The sequence below is a fragment of the Heptranchias perlo genome, chromosome 4 (assembly GCF_035084215.1).
Source record: "Heptranchias perlo isolate sHepPer1 chromosome 4, sHepPer1.hap1, whole genome shotgun sequence".
In the NCBI taxonomy this organism is placed as follows: domain Eukaryota; kingdom Metazoa; phylum Chordata; class Chondrichthyes; order Hexanchiformes; family Hexanchidae; genus Heptranchias; species Heptranchias perlo.
The window spans coordinates 96,626,039-96,648,946 of record NC_090328.1 but is presented as its reverse complement, the minus strand read 5'-3'; the positions used below and the strand labels follow the sequence as shown (position 1 = coordinate 96,648,946).

At 40.0% G+C, this 22,908-nt stretch overlaps 1 protein-coding gene across 1 annotated transcript in view; it reads right to left on the bottom strand.

Moving 5' to 3' along the window:
* Positions 1-22,908, bottom strand: part of zcchc7 (zinc finger, CCHC domain containing 7) — a 241,829-nt gene that overhangs the window by 49,582 nt on the left and 169,339 nt on the right. The window contains exons 5-6 of the mRNA XM_067983346.1: positions 21,840-22,010; positions 18,413-18,448 (exon numbers count right to left, since the gene is read on the bottom strand). Of these exons, the coding sequence (XP_067839447.1) occupies positions 18,413-18,448; positions 21,840-22,010 (207 nt within the window). The remainder of the gene's footprint in view (positions 1-18,412; positions 18,449-21,839; positions 22,011-22,908) is intronic.

The window sequence follows — 22,908 nt, the reverse complement described above, 5'->3', positions numbered from 1 at the left end:
TTCCCCGATTCCCATTGACTTCAATTTTACTAGGGCTCCTTGGTACCACACTCGGTCAAATGCTGCCTTGATGTCAAGGGCAGTCACTCTCACCTCACCTCTGGAATTCAGCTCTTTTGTCCATGTTTGGACCAAGGCTGTAATGAGGTCTGGGGCCGAGTGGTCCTGGCGGAACCCAAACTGAGCATCAGTGAGCAGGTTATTGGTGAGTAAGTGCCGCTTGATAGCACTGTCAACGACACCTTCCATCACTTTGCTGATGATTGAGAGTAGACTGATGGGGCGGTAATTGGTCGGATTGGATTTGTCCTGCTTTTTGTGGACAGGACATACCTGGGCAATTTTCCACATTGTCGGGTAGCTGTACTGGAACAGTCTGGCTATAGGCGTGGCTAGTTCTGGAGCACAGGTCTTCAGCACTACAGCCGGGATGTTGTCGGGGCCCATAGCCGTTGTTGTGTCCAGTGCACTCAGCCGTTTCATGATATCATGTGGAGTGAATCGAATTGGCTGAAGACTGGCTTCTGTGATGGTGGGGATATCGAGAGGAGGCTGAGATGGATCATCCACTCGGCACTTCTTGCTGAAGATGGTTGCAAACGCTTCAGCCTTGTCTTTTGCACTCACGTGCTGGACTCTGCCATCATTGAGGATGGGGATGTTTACAGAGCCTCCTCCTCCCGTTAGTTGTTTAACTGTCCACCATCATTCACGACTGGATGTGGCAGGACTGCAGAGCTTTGATCTGATCCGTTGATTGTGGAATCGCTTAGCTCTGTCTATAGCATGTTGCTTCCGCTGTTTAGCATGTAGTCCTGTGTTGTCGCTTCACCAGGTCGGCACCTCATTTTTAGGTACACTCCCCATTGAACCAGGTTTGATCCCTGGCTTGTTGGTAATGGTAGAGTGAGGAATATGCTGGGCCATGAGGTTACAGATTGTGCTGGAATACAATTCTGCTGCTGCTAATGGCCCACAGCGTGTCATGGATGCCCAGTTTTGAGCTGCTAGATCTGTTCTGAATCTATCCCATTTAGCACGGTGGTAGTGCCACACAACACATTGCATGGTATCCTCAGTGCGAAGACGAGACTTCGTCTCCACGAAGACTGTGCGGTGGTCACTCCTACCAATACTGTCATGGACAGATGCATCTGCGACTGGTAGATTGGTGAGGACAAGGTCAAGTAGGTTTTTCCCTCGTGTTGGTTTGCTCACCACCTGCCGCAGGCCCAGTCTGGCAGATATGTCCTTCAGGACTTGGCCAGCACGGTCAGTTGCGTTGCTACCGTGCCACTTTTGGTGATGGACATTGAAGTCCCCCACCCAGAGTACATTCTGTGCCCTTGCTACACTCAGTGCTTCCGCCAAGTGGTGCTCAACATGGAGGAGGACTGATTCATCAGCTGAGGGAGGGCGGTAGGTGGTCATCAGCAGAAGGTTTCCTTGCCCATGTTTGACCTGATGCCATGAGATTTCATGGGGTCCGGAATCAATGTTGAGGACTCCCATGGCTATTCCCTCCTGACTGTATATCACTGTACCGCCACCTCTGGTTGGTCTGTCCTGCCAGTGGGACAGGACATACCCAGGGATGGTGATGCAAGTGTCTGGGATGTTAGCTGAAAGGTATGATTCTGTGAGTATGGTTATGTCAGGCTGTTGCTTGACTAGTCTGTGGGACAGCTCTCCCAATTTTGGCACAAGTCCCCAGATGTTAGTGAGGAGGAGTTTGCAGGGTCGACTGGGCTTGGTTTGCCTTTGTCGTGTCCGATGCCTAGTGGTCCGATTCCGGGTGGTCCGTCGGGTTTTATTCTTATTATGACTTTTCGTAGCGAGATTTTACAACTGAGTGGCTGGCTAAACCATTTCAGAGGGCGATTAAGAACCAACCACATTGCTGTGGGTCTGGAGTCACATATAGGCCAGAGCAGGTAAGGACAGCAGGTTTCCTTCCATAAACAATGTTAGTGAATCAGATGGGTTTTTACGACAATCTGGCAGTTTCACGGTCACCATTACGGATACTAGTTTTTTTTAAATTCCAGAATTTTATTTAATTAATTGAATTTAAATTCGCCAGCTGCCGTGGCGGGATCTGAACTCATGACTCTGGATTATTCGTCCAGGCCTATGGATTACTAGTCCAGTAACATAACCACTATGCTACTGTACCCATATGGTAGCATAGTGGTTATGTTACTGCAAAAGTGTTGGTGCGGATGCGATCCAGTGGCGTTAAGAATTTAAGACCTTATCTGCAGACATTGGCAGATATCAAATGTCACAGCATGGTGACATTTGGACTAAGACTTTGCCTCTCAAAGGCTCAGTTTTAACCAATTCAAGATTATTTGTTATTTTCCAAGACAAAGTGCCCGAGGAGCAGAAAATATGGGAGTTACCTTCAAAAGTAATTACAAGAACTTCTGTCTCTACTTAAAACCACAAAGCCTGGACATAATTTGTTTATGAAATTGGAATTGATAAGATAAATTGACATAAGTTGCTGTTCAATCACTCAAGAAGGGAAAATTTACCAATAGTTTAAGGGAATAATCAAATTATATTTTAAAATAAAAGGAGTCGAGTCTAAGTGGTTCTTGCCGAATGCTGTGTATCAAGGAGGAAAGTATTTTGGGGGGGGGAATAAAATTGTCCACTGACAAGTCCTATCAGTTCAACAATACTGCTTTCTAGAATTGAAATAATTTTGAAATGATAAAATGGATTCAAGATATTTTGGGAAATAGGTCCAAAAACAGTTTAGAAAAGTTAAACAATAATGTGTTAAGTATAACCTGGACCAGGTTGGGAACGTTTAATCTATGTTTTAAGGGTTAATGTAAATATTGGATTGGATTGGATAGCAAAGTTCCTTTATAGATCTCATGAATGAGATGAAATGGTTAATTGATAGCTTTCTCTTGGAGAATTTTGTGTCCTTGCCTATACTGAGCAATGAGAAAACTGCATTTGATAGCCTGGCCATTACCCGAGACACTGGGAATATGCAGAGGGAGATGAAATGGTTAATGTGGTTCAGGAGAGTGAGAAAACCTTTTAACAAAGGCACTGACACATGCTTCATAGAGAAACTAACTAATTAATGAATCAATCAGGATTGGGTTAAACACACTGGTACCTATCAGACGGATTAAAATTAAAGTAAAGAGGGACATAGAAATTTGGATTTCCAAATTCAGGGTTAGGTTCTTTGAGTTAACAATGAAATTGGGACAACCGAGGGCTAGGGAGAAATAATACATATCAAAACTATCCACAAGATGGATATTAGAAAAAGGACAGCTGGAGAATCTTAAACCCATGATTTCTTGATAATATGGTACACTGCAATTTTCTGTATGGTGAATTATGATTTTCTTTTGTCTATATCATGATGTGTAATATAAACCAAATGAAACTTAGAAGCAATATGTATGTGTATTAACATAAGATTGTATGTATAACGGCATAAGATATACATTATGTAAGAAACAGGTGGAGAATGGTCAAATGTCAAATCGAGGTGAAAGTACATCGATCGAAGAATTCATCAACGCATTTGAGGAGGGACTGCGAGATTTGAGCGCCTTTTTGCAATATGAAATTGGACATTAACTCAGAAACAATGTTCAGCTTTGAAAGATATAGCATCAGCCAAAAAGACAGAACAAACTGCAGTTGCCATAGTCCCTATGTGCAGCTGGACTTTTGATAGTTTTAAAACTGTAGCTCGTATGGGAAAGCTTCTAGAAGTTTTAAACAAGTTAACATACCACAGAACTGATACCATTGAGAAATTGTCGAGATGGAATCAGATAAGGTGGGGGAGGGGGGGCCTTTACATTCCAAAGTGCTTGAAAAGCCAGATAAGCACAGATAAAGGGAGCCTTCACATTTCAAAGTGCTGAACTAAGTGGGCCTGGTTTTGAATGAAGTAACTGTCAATCATAGAGGCCTAATCATTGGAGGTGATTGGACAAAATGACACTTCCCTTACACCCCAAAGTGAAAAAACAACATAAAAAGAACACATCGCAATGAAACTGTCACTACAGTTGGAGGACAGAGCAATAGGGGCTCACCTCAAGAAGGAGGACAACATCAAGAAGAAGACACAACAGCCTGGAGTGCGATGGACTGATCACCCGGAAAACCCTACAACCACTCTCTACTTCGGAAAGGTTGTATGAACTTGTGCCAATAAAGTTGTTTAGCCTTAAAGCAATTTGTCTGTGTAGTACTTTTCCAAAAGTTACCGTCCAAATTTCACCAACCTAGTGGACATCGGTAAGGACCGGTGTTTGAATTGTGTAGACAAACCCTACAAAAGTATACTAGATGGGAGGAAGTAGATGCAAATCACTCTCTTCCACAGAAAAAAAATGCTTCAGGCCCCAAACAATGACTTCCAATATTTGTAGCCTTTTCTGTTTATTTTAACTTTCACACCTATGTTCTATAAATGTTATTAGCATCCAGAGGTTGGAAGAAATCCTTCTGTAGGAAATACATACATGAAATATATCCAAACTAATAATTTTTATTTTATATTAATGCATATTATATATATTTATATGTAATATATACACAAGATTTTTATAAAGCAGATGCATATGAGAGTTATAATCTTGCTCAAGCAAGTGTGCGCTACAAACTTTAGTTGGCGATAGGTCGTTTACAACTACCTCTTAAAAAGATTGTTAGATCAAGCATAAGACATTGCATTTTTTCCCCCAAAAGAGCGAGGAGGAAATAACTTGCATTGTCTGTCAGTGGCCTGGGCTCTCCAATTAAATTCATTTGTCATCTGAACAAATTTCTGTTTGGTTAATTTCTCATGGCCAATCATAGCAACCAAGCTACAATTTTGATGGCCTATGTGATGATATGCATTATGCATCAACGATTGCTTATCTTAAAGAATCAACACATTTCTGGTACCTAAAGTTGATAATTCTGCCTAGGAGCAGCAGCAGGTGTCAACTCAAAGATTTAGTCCTACATTGGCGGATAAATCGAGACTGGGTCTAGCTTCCTGCTGGCTAAGCAGGCAGTGTTATCAACTGCAGCCACAATGGCTTGACGCAGCATTATCCCTTAGATGCAGAAAGTGCAGAGAACAGCCTATAAGGAGTTAGTAAAATAATTAACGTTTGTATGTACTCATCAAATACATCATTCCTACAAAACAAATTCATCCAGCAGCTTTTCCGAACAAATTTACCATGAAAATAATCCTGCACTATTTTTCCTGCAAGAAAACATTAACAGAGAAATGGCCATCAGTCAAGGACGTGCTGGTGTCATCATGTAGCATATTACTGAAACAACCAACAGGACAGTACTTGTTCATATTTATTAAACACGTTCTTATTTTTTGAGGGAGGAATTAAATACTTGCGAAAAACCTGCTTAATGAAAAACAGACTCTGATTTCATGAGAACAATTATTTTACTGCCAATGGGGGCACTACAGATGGAAATGAAGGAAGCAAGAAACTGCAATTACATAGCACCTTCCTTCGCACATCCTCAGCATGTCCCAAAATGCTTCACAACTAATAATTACTTTTCATATGCAGTCAGATTTGTTTTGTAGGCAAATGCAGCAGCAAACAGCAAATGGATGAATGACCAGATGGTATATTTTTGGTAGAGTTGGTTGAGGATGTTACATTGGTCAATTCCTTGGTCCTCTTTGAACAGTGTCATGAGGCCTCTTACAGGTTGAGAGAGAATGGCTGGAGATGCCCTATAACTAAAGAGAAGAGAAACTTAAAATAAACGATCAGATATATATAATTTGGCACAAGGAACTGGCCTGGCTATTTCGGGCCAAGTCAGGACTGATTAATATATTTTTTAAAACATGTCTTTTTATATAGTGTCCAAGCAGTGCATTGCTCATCAATGCACTTACATTCTTTATAAGTTTATCGGAACTGATTTTATGGAGCTCCCCCTACCCATTGTATTTGAACAGGGACCAGAATTTTTTTTTATTCGTTCACGGGATGTGGGCGTCGCTGGCGAGGCCAGCATTTATTGCCCAGCCCTAATTGCCCTTGAGAAGGTGGTGATGAGCCGCCTTCTTGAACCGCTGCAGTCCGTGTGGTGACGGTTCTCCCACAGTGCTGTTAGGAAGGGAGTTCCAGGGTTTTGACCCAGCAACAATGAAGGAACGGCGATATATTTCCAAGTCGGGATGGTGTGTGACTTGGAGGGGAACGTGCAGGTGGTGTTGTTCCCATGTATCTGCTGCTCTTGTCCTTCTAGGTGGTAGAGGTCGCGGGTTTGGGAGGTGCTGTCGAAGAAGCCTTGGCGAGTTGCTGCAGTGCATCCTGTGGATGGTGCACACTGCAGCCACAGTGCGCCGGTGGTGAAGGGAGTGAATGTTTAGGGTGGTGGATGGGGTGCCAATCAAGCGGGCTGCTTTATCTTGGATGGTGTCGAGCTTCTTGAGTGTTGTTGGAGCTGCACTCATCCAGGCAAGTGGAGAGTATTCCATCACACTCCTGACTTGTGCCTTGTAGATGGTGGAAAGGCTTTGGGGAGTCAGGAGGTGAGTCACTCGCCGCAGAATACCCAGCCTCTGACCTGCTCTCGTAGCCACAGTATTTATATGGCTGGTCCAGTTAAGTTTCTGGTCAATGGTGACCCCCAGGATGTTGATTGTGGGGGATTCGGCGATGGTAATGCCGTTGAATGTCAAGGGGAGGTGGTTAGACTCTCTCTTGTTGGAGATGGTCATTGCCTGGCACTTGTCTGGCGCGAATGTTACTTGCCACTTATGAGCCCAAGCCTGGATGTTGTCCAGGTCTTACTGCATGCGGGCTCGGACTGCTTCATTATTTGAGGGGTTGCGAATGGAACTGAACACTGTGCAGTCATCAGCGAACATCCCCATTTCTGACCTTATGATGGAGGGAAGGTCATTGATGAAGCAGCTGAAGATGGTTGGGCCTATGACACTGGAAGGCAGCCAAACATCCGAGAAGCAACATGAGGCTGGCTGAAAGGACATCCCACTTCAGTATTCATGCCGCTCGTTTCTAGTCCTGCAGCTAAACTGGCAGCAGTAAAGAGCACCATTACCCAAGTTTAATAAAAATTAATTTGGCATTTTTCAATTGATGAAAATTATAATATGGCATGAATTAATTTTTACAATCTAAAAATAAAGCCTTCCACAGATCCTATAATAAATACCGCTCTGTGTCTGGAAACAAAAGGGTTTTTACGGAGAAAAAAAATACTTTTTTACGCCTACGGGCACGGAAGCTTCAAGGGCAGATAACCAACCGCAGAGGGTTGACTGACTCAATGCAGGAGGGTTGTCACAGGCAGTGTGTCAGCAATGGCACAATGGAAAGGCAGGCCACTTGGAATTCTTGGGCAAACTTAATAAAGTTTAAAAATATCTGATGCAAGAAATTCAAGTTTCAGCTTTCTATTGTTACCTTTTCAACAGTGGTTGAGGGGGTCTAGAATGAGGGGGCATAGGCATAAAATGAAATGCAAGAGATTTAGCACAGAGAGCAGGAGAAACTTTTACACAGAAGGTTATGAGATTATGGAATGTACTAGCAGAGTTAGTGATTAAAGCAGAGGCCACGTCAGCATTTAAGAATAGATGGTTGATGGTTGAAAAAAAAAGTAAAGGGATATGGGAACAGGGTGGATACATAGGATTAGGACTACTGTTCGTGTGGAGGATAAATACCAATACAGACTGGTTAGGCTGAACAGCCTATTTCCGTATTCTATGTTTAGACACTGCTGCTGCTTATAGACTGGTGCTCACACTTATAATTTCTTTTACACAGTACATTCCAGATCTCAGCCTTGATGTTACAATGCAGAACTTCAGGATTTTCAGAAACAGGAAAAGTTCCAGTTAGGACCAAACAAGTCCATCTCTTTTTCACAGATCAAATGCACCTCCCTGCTTTCTCAAATATCCTTCAATCCCTACTTTTTTTTCCCAAGAGGTGGTGGAAGCGGGGAAAATTTTAAAACATCTTAACTCGTGAGGCTGACCATAATGGACTCATTACCTCATCGTTTGTGAGCTAGTCAATTAGCCTCCAGTGTGCAGACACCTCTCCCACCTCTTTCACTGAGATGGCAAGAAACCCAGCTGCTCCTAGGTATTTGTCAACATCACTCCAAGCTAGCTGCACAACAGTAGTCTAGGAACAATACACTTTCCAATTTTCCCTCCCCAAGGGAATTTGCCTGGGCTCTGCTTGGTGCCCCCTCACTGCATTGCAGTTGAAATCAGGAATTTAGCAGCATGAGGTGTCAAGACTCTTATCGTCAATAGCCACTTTGCCATTCACTGTAGCACCGAATGTTAAGAGTGCTGTAGTGTGTCAGGTGCTGTGAACTGCTGGTGCTTTTCTCCTTCCCTGCATATCCTCACAGTTAAAGACATCAGCTTTCATACTTCACCTTAGAGCAAGCACTTCCTGCATACATTGCACTCGGCCAAAAACAGCATGTGATTACTTACAATATTTTGCATATGAAATAAGGAATTTATTACTGGGACACGAGAATCTCACAAGCACAATTAGTTTTCTGCAAGTCACTGGAAACATAAATATGACTCAGAAAGCTCACACCATCAGCCAGCACACGCTGTAACACGGCCAGTCTCCACTTAACTGTTCTTAAGCACAGTGGATTCACATCAACAAAAAAAAGCCAACCTCACAGATGTCACACAACACACACACACACACACACACACAAAAGACATCAAATCTGAACCAGCATTTACATAAATAAAAGAGAACAAAGCACCCACCAATATCAAATCCTGCTTAGCAGCGTGCATACAATGATTAACAATATACAAACAATTATTAGCATGCATACAATCATTACCAGCATGCATACAAACGTTATCAGCATGCGTACAATTATCAGCATGCGTACAATTATCAGCATGCGTACAATTATCAGCATCAGTATACATAGTGATACAATCATCACATCCTCTTCAACACCCAAATACAGACTGAACACAAGCACCATAATGGTAACCGCCTCCAAGCGCTCTGAAGTAGTCCCACAAATCACTATACACATATAACACAACAGACAGCCATAATGGGCCAAAATTCCAATCACAAAACACAAGTTTCTTTTTAAACTTAATTATACCAAATATGTCAATACACAAATATTGTACAAATAACATGCAACATCTGAAGTTAATGTTCATTTCACTAATCAGACTGGTGTAACTCACTTGCACTTTTATTACTTGTGAGTTCTGCAGTTTCCTGCACTTGCAGAAAAAGCACTACTTTCTAACAAGCGGTGGCCAGTAGCGGCCCGTGGTTTTAATGTCCCGGCTCCAAATTTAGATATTATTAAAAAACTTGCCTTTTTGGTGGCGGCCTACAGCAGTTCCTTTAAGGCTTCCGCTGCCCGCCATATTGGATGCCTGTAAAACTGGATTTCTAGGCCTATGCGTTATATTTTAAAGAAATTTTGAATCTAAGTTAGTGTGATCATGTAATACATCTTTATGGTGGGTCAACTGCTGTTGGATAATAGGGAGAGGAAATGCCCTTTCATTGTACTTTAAACCATAAACTATATAAGGCTGTGTGGTTTATATTAGTAAAACATTTCAACAAAGAGAGACTTGCATTTATATAGCGCTTTTCACGACCTCAGGACATCTCAAAGCACTTTACAGCCAATAGAAATGTAGTCACTGTTGTAGTGTAGGAAATGTGGCAGCCAATTTGTGCACAGCAAGGTCCCATAAACAACAATGTGATAATGACCAGATAATCTGTTTTTGATGATGTTGGTTGAAGGATAAATATTGGCCAGGACACTGGGGAGAATTCCCCTGCTCTTCTTCGAAATAGTGCCATGGGATCTTTTACGTCCACCTGACGGTTTAAAATCTCATCCAAAAGATGGTACCTCTGATAGTGTAGCACTCCCTCAGTACTGTACTGGAGTGCTAGCCTAGATTATGTTCTCAAGTCTCTGGAATGGGACTTGATCCCACAAACTTCAGACTCAGAGGTGAGACTGCTACCCACTAAGCCGCGACTGACACCTAATGTAATCACAATATGACAGAAGTAGAAAATACATTTAGGTTCAGTTAAAAAATACACTGCCTGGTGGCATGGTGGATAGATGCACCAGAACACATGTCCTGGAGTAATGGGTCATGGGTTCTCCTCAGATTTTACTGAGCGATGGATTCTCAAACTCAGATGGGCTGCATGCAGTGGGGGGAAGATGGAGAGCTGAGAAGAGGTCCTTCATCATCAGGTACAGAGTTAAAGTATAGCACTCACACAAAATTCCCAGCAACTATTAAAAGCGGAGGTGGGGGGAGGGGGGGCGGAGAAAAGAGAGAGAATTTATCGAAGAGAGAAAACTTGACATGTCTGTGATAAGCAACTCTGATCAACTACTGCTAGCTACACCATTCAAAGAGATCAAAAGAGATTTGAGATTTGATGCCATATTGTTCCACTCTGCTTCCAATCCTCAACATAGCCATTGTGCACCCATTCTCATCCCAAGGGCTCTCAAGAGCCCCTCTCCGATATTCCCCACCCATCCTGCATCTCTAGGCCATTCTCCATTCCTGCCCAAACTGAACACTTTTTTCTTCCTAGCCCCTGCCTGAGATCTCCAGTTTCTCTATCATCTGCACGTGTTCCAGCAGGTGGGTGAGAGACAGCAGCTGTTGCTTTCTATTAAATTGTGTGGTGTTCCAAACTTCCTCTGAGCAGGCCAGTGAACGAAATGTTGGGACTGACCAGCAGCAAGATTGGCATCGGCTCTCCTTCAGCCTCTCGCAAACTCATCTCCCAACTTTCCAAGAAAATGTTTTTAAAAGACTGGTCACTTGGCGCAGAAGGTGGGATCAGAGGATGCTGCCGAGGATGGTAGTGAAGACAGTGAAAGCGTGTGAGCCAGAGAAATAAGGAGACAGAAAATAGAAGACAAACAGAAACAGAGGGATACTGAAAGAACGAAGAGCAGGAGATAAATAGGAACAATTATAGGAAGAGACACAAATTTTATTGTACTATTTAAATATTCATTTTTTTCTTAAAACAGGTAACTTTATAGCGCTTATCGCATCACTCAAAAGCAAATCTGAGCCGATTCATTTGATGTGCACTCCCTTCCGCACGAGGTCCCACAAACAGCAATGAGATGGATGGATGTGCTGATGGTCAAGGGAGGGATGTCAATCAGGGCACAGGGAGAACTCCGCCCTCTTCTTCGATGATGCCATGGGAGCATCTATGTCCTCCCGAACTACTAGAATGGTTTACTTTCTGATCTCAAAGGATGGCACTGCCAACAATGCAGCACTCCCTCAGTATTGCGTTGAAATGTCAGTCTAGATTATGTGTTCAAGGCCTGGACTGGGGCTTGAAGCCACAACCTTCTGACTCAGATACAAGAGTGCTAGTAACTGAGCCACGTTGACATCCCATACTCAAATCTCCTGAATCCCAAACTCTAATTCTACTGTGAATCTACAAATTATATGCACAAAATTGGTCCTGGTTTCAAGTAAATCAGTTTAACAACTTTCATTTAATTCAAGTCACTACAGTATGCAGTGTATTTTGTCATAAATAACAACTTGCATATATATAGTGCCTTTAGGGTTAAGAATAACGTCCCAAGGCACTTCAGACAAACTTAAGGAAACTGGATACTAAGCCAAGAAGGAAAGATTAGAAGGGTTGACCAAATGCTTGTTTGAAGAGATGAGGAGACTTTTAAAGAGGTAAGAAAACAGTGGAGTGGCAGGAGGTTTAGGGAGGGAATTCCAGAGAGTAGGATACAGTGGTAGCACTCGCACCTCTGAGTTAGAAGATTGTGGGTTCAAGGCCACCTCGAGACTTGAGTGCATAATATAGGAGATATCATCTTTTGGACGAGACGTTAAACGTTAAATAGTGCCATGGGACGTAAAGCATCCCAAGGCACTATTTCGAAGAAGGGCAGTGGAGTTCTCCCAGTGTCCTGGCCAATATTTAACCCTCAACCAACACCAGTGATAAAAGATTCGGGGTGATTTCAACCCTGCCCACTCGGTGGAAACCGGGTGGGCAAGCTGTTAATATCGGCCGGGAGACTTGCCTGCCGATGTCCCACTCCGTTCCTGCTGTCTTTAATTTTAAGTTGCTTTTCTGAGAACCTGAAACCAACAGGGTCCTTCTTTAAACACACAGAACGGTCCCAACTGTTATTTTAACTGGTGGCCTGAGCGGGGAAGCCAGCAGGAAGAGGAGCCGGAGCTAGAAGGGAGCCAACCAAGCAAGTTCTTGTTACTTTCCTTGAAAGGCCATGAGAAGCATGCAGTGCACCTCCAGGCCCTACAAGAAAAGTTTAGGCCTCCCCTGCACCAGGCTCCTCCTCTTCTGGATCACAAGATCTTCCCAAAACCCCTTCTCTGCGAGTTTCTTGAGTGCTTGACTGCTCCTTCAGTCCTGGCCAGTGGCCTCCTGCCGCTCAAAAATACACCCCTGCCTGCCGTTTCTGGGCAGGGCAACTAAGGCCCGTAGCATTAAAATCACCTGGGCCCCATGCTACTGAGGCCAGGGGAGTTTGGCACTCACCTTGGCCTCTGCCCACCCAATTCCTGCTGTTAAAATCATGGCTATTATCTGGTCATCGCTGTTTGTGGGACCTTGCTGTGTGCAAATTGGCTTCTGCTCTTGCCTACATTACAAAAGTAATTTGTACACACACACACACACACACACACACACACACACACACACACAGGAAGCTCCACGAAAAAGCAATTTTATCTATCTTTATACTGACATCATAATGATTTATAAAAGTAATGTGGAACAAACAGAAATCGGCACAAAATCCACCTCCAGGACAAGTGAAAAAGGTCACTTCTCACGGAGGACCAGCATCTACTTGCGAGTGACATGAGCTCTGACGCATTCAGTCTAATCTCCAGTAGACACAAAACACAAATCTACCCCACATCCACTGTAAGATACAAAATGAAAGCTATCATCAAAATTAAAGACAAGGCAAAAAATCATATACAAGTTTCAGAATATCAAAAATAAAACAATTTGCTCTAAAACAGAAACAAAAAGATTACATAAAGGTTCAAAAGATATTTTTTAAAAGTATCATATGACTACAATGAAATTACAGTCCAACGTAGTTCCTATGTTTTCCAATCATGCGATATTTAGCTGTGTGTAACTCTAATTGTTACAGGAACCACAAAGAACAAGAATATAATTGAACGCATATATTCCCTGAAGAACAATTTTGGAATGTGACCCCTGCAAAACAAAATACAAGTCAACAAAGCCTTGAAATTCTCTGCCAAGATGCAAGGAATTTTTTCCCCAGTAGATGGCAGTGTGGATCTTAATTACGAGCCACTCATATAAGTAGATGTCTAGTGTTTTTACAGAACACTATAGTATAGCTTTTTTGTTCAACAACGCAATTAAATATACTAGGGCTGTCTTAGTTGATGCTCCCACAATCTCAGCATTTTGCGCACCATTACTGCGATATCAAAGCTAATAACGAAACTTTTTATAAAAATATTAAGAGAAAGAGAGCCCATTAAAGACAGATGCGGTAAGACTATAATGGACAATAATGAAATGGCAATGTTAAATGAATACTGTGTATTCATTTTCACTGTGGAAAAAGAGGACAAAATACCAGCAGTACAACATTACCTAAAAACAAGTCAAGGGGAGTAACTTAGTGGAATTAATGTGAAAAAATGGTAATAGAGAAAAAAAATAAGACGTAAGTTGGACCAGTCTCCAGGATCTTATTGTTTCCAATCCAGTCCAGGGTATTAAAAGAAATAGGGGAGGAAATTGTAGATGCATTAGATATAATTTTCCAAAGCTCTCTAGATGCAGGAATTGTGCCTATGGATTGGAAAACTGCAAATGTCACTCATTCTTTAAAAAGGGAAGGAGGGAGGGGGAAACCAGAAAACTACAGACCTGTCAATTTAACATCAGTTGTGGTGAAGTTACTGGAATCTATCATCAGAGACAGTGACTGAGCACTTGGACAAGCTGATCTAAGAGAGTCAGAATGGATTTGTGAAGGGTAGGTCATGTCTGACTAATCTAGTTGAATTTTTTTTTGAAGAGTTCACTGGCATGGTGAATAGGGGAGTGTCTATGGATGTTGTCTATATGGACTTCTAGAAAGCATTTGGTAGGGTTCCGCACAAGAGATTATCAAAAATGAAAACTCACAAAATTGGAGGTAACCTTCTTACATGGGTTGGTAATTGGTTGTGAGGTAGGAGACAAAGAGTAGGGATAAAGGGCACATACTCTGATTGGTGGGCTATAAACCTGGTGTTCCCCAGGGATCTTACTTGGGCCTCAGCTTTTCACCGAATATAATAATGACTTAGATGAAGGAATAGTGTTATATTTCCAAGTTTGCAGATGACACTAAGTTAGAAGACACAGTAAGTTATGTAGATTGGAGCAGGAAGTTACAAAGGGATACAGACAGACTAAGTGAGTGGGCAAAGCTATGGCAGATGGAGTTCAATGTGGGGAAGTGTGAGGTCATCCACTTTGGATCTGAGAAAGACAAATTGGAATATTTTCTGAAGGGGGAGAGATTAGGAGCTGTAGAGGAGCAACGGGATTTGGATGTCCATGTACACAAATCACTAAAAGCTGGTGCACAGGTACAAAAAGTAATATAAAAGCTAATGGAATGTTGGCCCTTATCTCAAGGGGGTTGGAATTCAAAAGTGAGGAAGTAATGCTTCAGTTGTACAGAGTTGTGCAGAGTCTTGGGTCAGATCCCATATGGAACATTGTGTTTAGTTTTGGGCACTGAACCACAGGAAGGATATATTGGCTTTGGAGGTGGTACAGCGCAGATTCACCAGAATGATACCACCGCTTAAACATGGCTTATATTCCCTTGAGTTTAGAATGGTGAGGGGTGATCTAATTGAGGTAATTAAAATGATAAAGGGAGTTGATAGGGTAGATAAAGAGAATCCAGAACAAGGGGGCATAATCTTAAAATTAGAGCTAGGCCAGTTAGCAGTGAAATCAGGAACCACTTTTTCCACATAATAGGTAGTGGAAATCTGGAACTCTCTCCCCAAAAGGCTGTGGATGCTGGGTCAATTGAAATTTTCAAGAGTGATATTGATAGATTTTTGTTAGATAAGGAAATCAAGGGATATGGAGCAAAGGCGGGTAAATGGCGTTGAGGTACAGATCAGCCATGATCTAACTGAACAGCCTACTCCCGTTCCTATGTGCTTAAGTATTCATCTTGATACATCATTTCTGTCCACATACATACCAGTACGTAAAATTTGTATAATATATTTGCATATCTTGATGTGACTGAATCTCAGCAGGTGAAAAGTTTACACTATGTACATTAGGAAGGCAAGATGCTTCTGCTTCAATTTTGTTTTATTTTGCCTAACTGTCGCAATGTTGGACAATGTTTATGTGGACTAGACATATTGGTGTAAACTTGATAATCTAGCTTGAAATACAGGAATGAGCAGCTACTGTAGAATGATGCAGTAAATGGTCATGAGGATTTATGTTATAGTGAAGATATTCCAAAATTAGAGGTCAATGAAGTGTCTTTCTCATGCAAACCATAATGCTGCACAGAACATTCCGCCAAAGTTAAAACACGGGTCTACACTGCAACATGCAAACCTCCATTTACTTTACAGCCGTTTTTACTTTTATGCAAGTTTTAACTGTATTTGTCTTCTGTTGCTTTGTGATAATTGGCTAGAATTAAGACAGCATGAGATTCACAGTGAACGCATCTTAAAAATCTGCACAATCTGCACAGTCTAACTGCATTAAATCACATCTATATAATGCTTGTTTGGTGCAAATCAGAACATGGCTCATGAACAAATAAGTAATCTTAATGCACATTATTATATGATTACTAGTGCCACAGTGATGTTTCAAAATAAACAGCTGAATGATTTTTCTGGCTGAATGCTTAACTTAAAGAATCAGAGTCATGCTGTTTCACATTGCACGCAGAAAATATACACATAGTATTTAACATCATGTTAATGAAACATGTGTAAGAAAATACTTATTAAAATATTCTCATTAGTTTTAATTTAGTTTAAAAAGTAAAATGTTCACTTGGAACAATCAAACACATAAGTTGCATCTCAGCATTTTAACAAAGAAAAAATAACAAAATAATGCAGCCCTTTGAAAGTCAGTGATATTTTTGCACCATATCCAAAAATCAGTTGTTTTCATTTTTTCCCCAGTGCTTAGCATTGTGGGCCTGTTCATGTGATCTGGAATTCTGAATTCTACAAAAAAATTCTATTTTTTCCAGAATATACAATTACAGAAAATCTGATGGAAAAACACATTTATCAGGAGCTGTGCAAGTCCTCCAGCCCCTCAGAATGTTAATTCAGACACTGCCTTTTTAGAAAGCGACACTAATGTAAACATGTCCTGTAGGAGGATCTTTCCTATTATGACAGCTTAACCATGCCATTCCCTTTTTTTTAATCTAATATACTGCAGGCTCTCAATTTTATTTTTACTTACACACTATTCTTTTAAATTGCTATTTTTAAAAGTAAGTCTGGGGGGCTTATTTGAGGGTCTTTTTACCTGCTGCTGTAAGGATGCAGACATATCCTGGGGTAAACAGATCACAGAAACCACAGCGACAGATCCAGTCACTAAGAAGAATCTAACCAATTTCAATTCGTCATGTGTTGTACGGGTGTTATTTTAGTACACTTTATTTTTGCTGGTAGAGATTTACAAATCTATCTGGCACAGTTGAGTTTCATGTCATTGAGGCATCAAGTATGACAATGTTTCAACATGTAGAGGATGTGATTAACAGCTCACACTTTGCCATCGCCAACTAAAAGAGCATGCAATTCATTGTACATATTGTCTCTTCATGCACATTAAAGTTGTGCAAATTACTCTTAATTAAAAAAAACAAAACATTAGGAATTAGAGGTTTTTTTTTTAAAAAGGGATGTGGAATAAGATCTAAAAATAATAAAACTTTGATCACTTTTTATTTATGGATCAATTAATCATGTATGCCACAGTCAAAAGAAAGAAAGTTAAACCTTACATCGGGTTTATTGATCTAGGATTTCTGGTATAAAGTTGTGCTTTCCTTTATAGTCAACCAATCCATAAATACAAAGAATTGGGTTTTATTATTTTAAAACTCATACTATTAGAACTAATTAAACCAAGTTAAGATTCAGGAAATTTTTTGAGAAGACCGATATTAAAATTAAAATTAAAAAGAGGGGTCATGCTGCTTTGAGGTGTGTGCCCATTCTACACGCAGTTTAAATAACATTTTTGTTACTTCCAACAGAAAATCTAATTATCACAGTGATTAAAGAAAGTATGCTTAATTTAGAAATCAAAAGCATTACTTCAAATGGTGCATGAACTGTACATGTGGGAATCTAAAAAGATTTAGCTGCTTTGATGGAAGACATATGATTTCGCTGAAGCAACTTTTCTGTAGAGTTTACTTCATTTTGGGATATTGCTCTTTTGACAAAGGCCTGACATCAATGGCCAGGACTTGTTAGTTACTTATGAAATCAAGCAGTTGCAACAATTAAATCAGTCAGCCACAGGAGGACCCAGACACATTCAGGTCATTGGCCCTAAAATTTAACACAACCTTAGAATAAACGTATAATTCCATCGGCTGTTGCATTATCTCCTTTAACTTTTTAGCGTGGTAATGAGAATGAACTCAAATGGGTGGACCATACAATTCAAGATATTCTTGGATAAAATGTGAGGACAGAAAACAGCAGGGGTATCACTCGAGGTGTGTAATCTAACATGGCTGCAGAATCACAGAAGGAAATTGAGTTCTCCTCGAATATTCTGAATGGAATGAACTGCACAAAGACAAGGGTGAACATGCTCAGAACTACAGTGCCTTTTTTCTTAACAAAAAAATGAAATGAATTCAATCACAAAAAGAACAGACTTCTATCTATTTGTAACAGGCACACATGCTACCTTGTTATGTAACCAGCAGTGCTGACAGATGTCCATTTTATTCAATGTATTCTACCTGAACAGACACTCTGCCCGAAAAAACATACAAAAATGAGTAACATGATACAGCGATTGCTGCTCTACCTATATAGTGCCATTCTTTTGACACACCATTGTAGCTACACCGACATTCACACACCAAGTCATAGCATATAAAAATAAAATGACTGACTTGTCAGCGATAGTACATCATTAAAAATTAAAAATCTGTGACAGACGAATTTTGCTACAGTAAAATTAAAATAAAGTTTCAGTAAAAAAAATCCTTTAGTTACCGTTAAACGGTACTGTCTCCATATTTCAGGACAAGCCTATAAGAGAGAGAAAAAAAACACCATCAGCTCGGAGCAAGTGATACACCAGCTTAACAGGACGGATGTTTTGGTCTAATAAACAGCCACTGATCTTTGTTTGAAAAAAAGTTAGACCGAAAAGGATTGCATTAAAGCTTTAGAAATGCAAACTTTCCTAGTCCGGTGGACAGTTTAATAGCATTTCTGACGGCATCATGAATAAATGGAGGATCTACGGTAACTGATTTGAAATTAATACAAGTGCTTTAAAACATTCAATGGAGTGTTTGGAATTTGGACAGACAGCAAAATTGTTATTGGTCAACTGACTATTGGATGCAGACAATTCCAATTCATGTAGTTGAAATTTTCCCTGAACTTGACCAACTTAACCCATATGAGAGATTCTCAGCTAACGAGCAGTAACCTTTTCAATGAGCAAACAGCAACAAAAGTACAGACGCCATTCAGAAAAAGTTCAAAATAGAATTTTTATACATAAGAACTTCAAAATCGGTACATCTATAAAACTGTTTAGTCTCTCTATTTTCAAACCAATGTGATGATCTCTTGAGACCATCAGGTTTGCTATTCCCTATTGTTGATTAAGATTTGCTATAAGCTAAGGTTGTGTTTTGTCCAGGTACCAAGTAACCACCACCACCCCCCCCAACCCCCACCCCCACCAAAAGTGAACTATCAAATTTTGCAAATTCTGACAGCATTAAAATGGGACAAAATTGAGCAGATGTTGCTGAACAGAAGTCTGCCTTTTATTTAAGTACTTTTGTGTGTGTGAGACAAATGTTTTATATTAGGTACTCATGTAAAATCTTTGAGTCTAACAATGCAAAGGACTAATTCAAGCAATTCACTTTTAGCAGTGAACATTTATGGAAATTAGTAACTCCTTTAGCAGCAATTCGCTGTTAAATTAATTTCAAATTTCTTAGAACAAGATTTCAATTTTTTGTCAGACTTTTAAAAGCAACAATGGTGAAGAAAAAATATGCCAGTGGGAGAATTTCTGCACCCCAATCTAATAGATAGGAACACAAGTTTTTTTTTTAATTGGCTCAACCACTGTAAATAAAAATATGCTTTGTGGTTTTACATATTGATCTGATTTTTCTTTATAAAAATAATAGAAAATATTAGAAATGAATAGAGGAAAATGTTAAAATTTTACAGAGTTCTCTTATAAGCAGCAAAGGAAATGCCATTTGACTTTCCCTCCATTTTTGTTCACTGGCTGTCCTTCCAAATGAAATAATTAGGATCGTAAACATAAACCAAAATGCTTCCACTTAGTGATGAAATAATTAGGATTTTAAATATAAAGAAAATCTTCCATTTAGTGCACTTCAGACAACCAACACCCACATCTGCTGCACTGAGCTTTTGTTTTAAATATACAGAAAAGACTTCTTTCCTCCTTTTTCTAAGTAGACCCTATAAAATGTTCTCAATGGACAGGAAACCTTTGTAAAAAAAACACAGCAACAGCATGGAGTGCGATGGGCTAGCCTTCTCTATTATTACACACAAACGTGTGTTGTTGCAGGTCAACTTTTAGAAAGATATATAGATTAAAATGCCCTCTTAATCTGTTCATACATCATCATTGAGGTGTTAACAGATTGTGTTGAAATTGTTGCTAACATATATTTTGGAAAATTGATTAATTTACTTTTTCTTGCTGAGGGTTCATCTCAATGTGTATTGGTGTAAGTTAAACTTCGGTCACTAACAAAATTTTCTTTCCATTCTCTTCCTGTAGTGATAATTGATCATAGTTGGGATGATACAGGTGGTATAAGTAAATGGTGCAACTGTCTGCACGCCATCTAAAGTACTTTTTTATACGCACAAGAAATAGGAATAGATTTGTTGATTCACCCATATATTTTAATTTTATTTTCCCAGAAGTTAGACTTCTTTGTGCTCTTTCGATATGCATTTTCTAATTTTTTTCTCTGTGCAAAATTCTTATTCCTGTAACTTTGGTAGGAAGCGCACATTTCTCAGTTTTCAATATTTCTACTCAGAAAATTTATTTTCCAACAGTCACGGTGCTGCCTCAACTCATGCGTCTTTTTTCTGTATAATTTATCAGGTGCAAATTACAGTTTTGAAAAATAAAATGCAGCTTTGTGCGTCTGCTGTTTAATTCCTACTTCCCTATTCTCAAATGTGAACATCAAAGAAAATAAAACACTCAATTTTTAACAGGCCCCGACAGCTGACACAGACTTGAGTGCTCAATAGACAGGGCCCTTGCCACCAGTTCTCATATTTCCACAACAATGAACAAACACAAAACACCACTAAACGGCCTTTCCTTCTCTCAGCTATCCTTAGACAGTTGTCTGTCTTGTACTAGAGGACCTTTATACAAAATCCTGCTGGGAACAGAACACAGGAAATCTGAACCTACTGTTTAGCGATTTACAGAAAAAATCCCAAAATGCATATACATACTCACACACTGTATGTATATGTAACCACAAATGGGTAAATTAGCAAAAATCCCACTCTGCCAGGAGGTCTCTAGGAGAAAATGTAGCTGTGATGACTGACAGGGCTTTCAGAAAATATGTTCACAATCACAGACAGTGAAGGCCATGACCTAGATCGTTTAAGAGCTTGTCTTGTCAAATTATCAAAAGCTTCTTCCTTTCTGAATAAAGAGTGACATAAGTGAGTGTCAGGAAACTGCACACTGACAAGCAGAGCATACAATAACAGAATGCACGTCACATACATGCATAACATTGGCACTGGTAATGGCAGGTCCTAATGAGTGAGCGGCTTGCCCAGGAGACTTGGGACCCTGCTGCTACATCCGTTCCACTCAGAAAAAGTCTTGCAGCACTAACTGATCTGTGGCCTGGCACCAGAACTACAATCACTGCAGACAACTTACATTTCTATTTTTACTGCAATCTCTGGTGTTTTGTCAGGTTTGTTTTTGTTAAGGATGCCCTGCTGCATGCTGTAAGTCAGCTCAATGCAGCAAGGTCAAGCCCTCTGGAAGTTGCTTTATGGGAAACAGTGCATTTGTTCTACAGTTCAGTGCAGTCACACATCTAATCAATCTATACCTTTAAAATCTAAATAACTGTTAAAATCTTTTGAGATGTGGCCAGTGGTCACATTTTTAAAAGTGTCTCAACATGAAAGAATAAATTTCAATGTAACAACATATTCTACATCAATGGTAGGTCAAAATTCACAAATATCGCAATTACAAAACAAAAGAATGACAGCTATAAACACAAAGGAATATATGCAAACTGATTCCTTAGTGATAGCATTTTGCGAGTTCACAAGTGTATTCGCCCATCTCATTTTAAATAGCAGGCGTGCCATTGACATTCTTTGTTTCTTTCGTGAATAGAATACTCACATCAGCGTAGTGCCCAGTCATCTGACAGCGATGACACTGTTTTTTCCAATATGCCCTTTCAATGCAGTTCTGAAACCAGTGCCCAGGCATGTTGCAGTTTGTACAGTATCTCTCCGGACAGCCTCTCTGAAGGTGACCTCTAACCCCACACAAACAACATGCTAGCAATTTCTGCAAGGAAAAAGCATTTAACATTTTTAACAAACTCTGCAGATTATAGAATATTGCCTTGTAACAGATATACTAGGAGAGAACAGCCATTTAGCATTGGTTTCCTCTAGCTTTTGTTCCAATTATTTGGGGACTGTTCTTGAAAATTCAAGTATGATAGCAGTGTAAAAAATAGCAATTGAAATAATCTATAAACATTTTGTGAGTTTGTAATTATAATTTTAGAATATATAAACCTAAATAACATGCCCTGTGGTGCATGTGCAATCGTCCTGATTTTCAAAAGAAAAACAGCTCAGAAACAAAAATGAGACACCTGTCGGGAAAAGGGGTAGAATTAAGTGACAAATAATTCAAGCCAGGCAAAAAAATACTGAACTAAAAATCAGAGGAAAACTGAGCCATCCTGAGCAACCAGATTTTCAGAAACAAAATTATGAAAATGTACAGGAACAAAAATGAGATACATCAGTAAAGCTGCAGAAATAAATGGCAAGCAACTATTAGGGTCTGGCTAGATGGACCAGTTGGTCTTTTCTTGTCTATCATTCTCTTTTGTTCGTAATTCAAACAATGCAAATGCTTGAAGTAAAAATCGAAAGAAAATAAAAAGACAGCAACGGCAATTTCATCAAACGGGCCCCCTACAGAAAACACTGCTACATGGATGTGCACATCAACATCAATCATGTCGATAAATCTACACATTTTGGTGTGACAATTAATTTTTTTTAAATGGGCTTATGGTATAAATGCACAGATGTAAACTTGGCTGCCTCAAATCAAGATGGTTTGAAAAAAATCATGAGCAAATATGACTGGCTGGCTGCTATTGGTAGCCATTTCCTAACTACTTAGTAAACAGAAATGGCAATTAGTTAATTTTGAAAACGGTGAT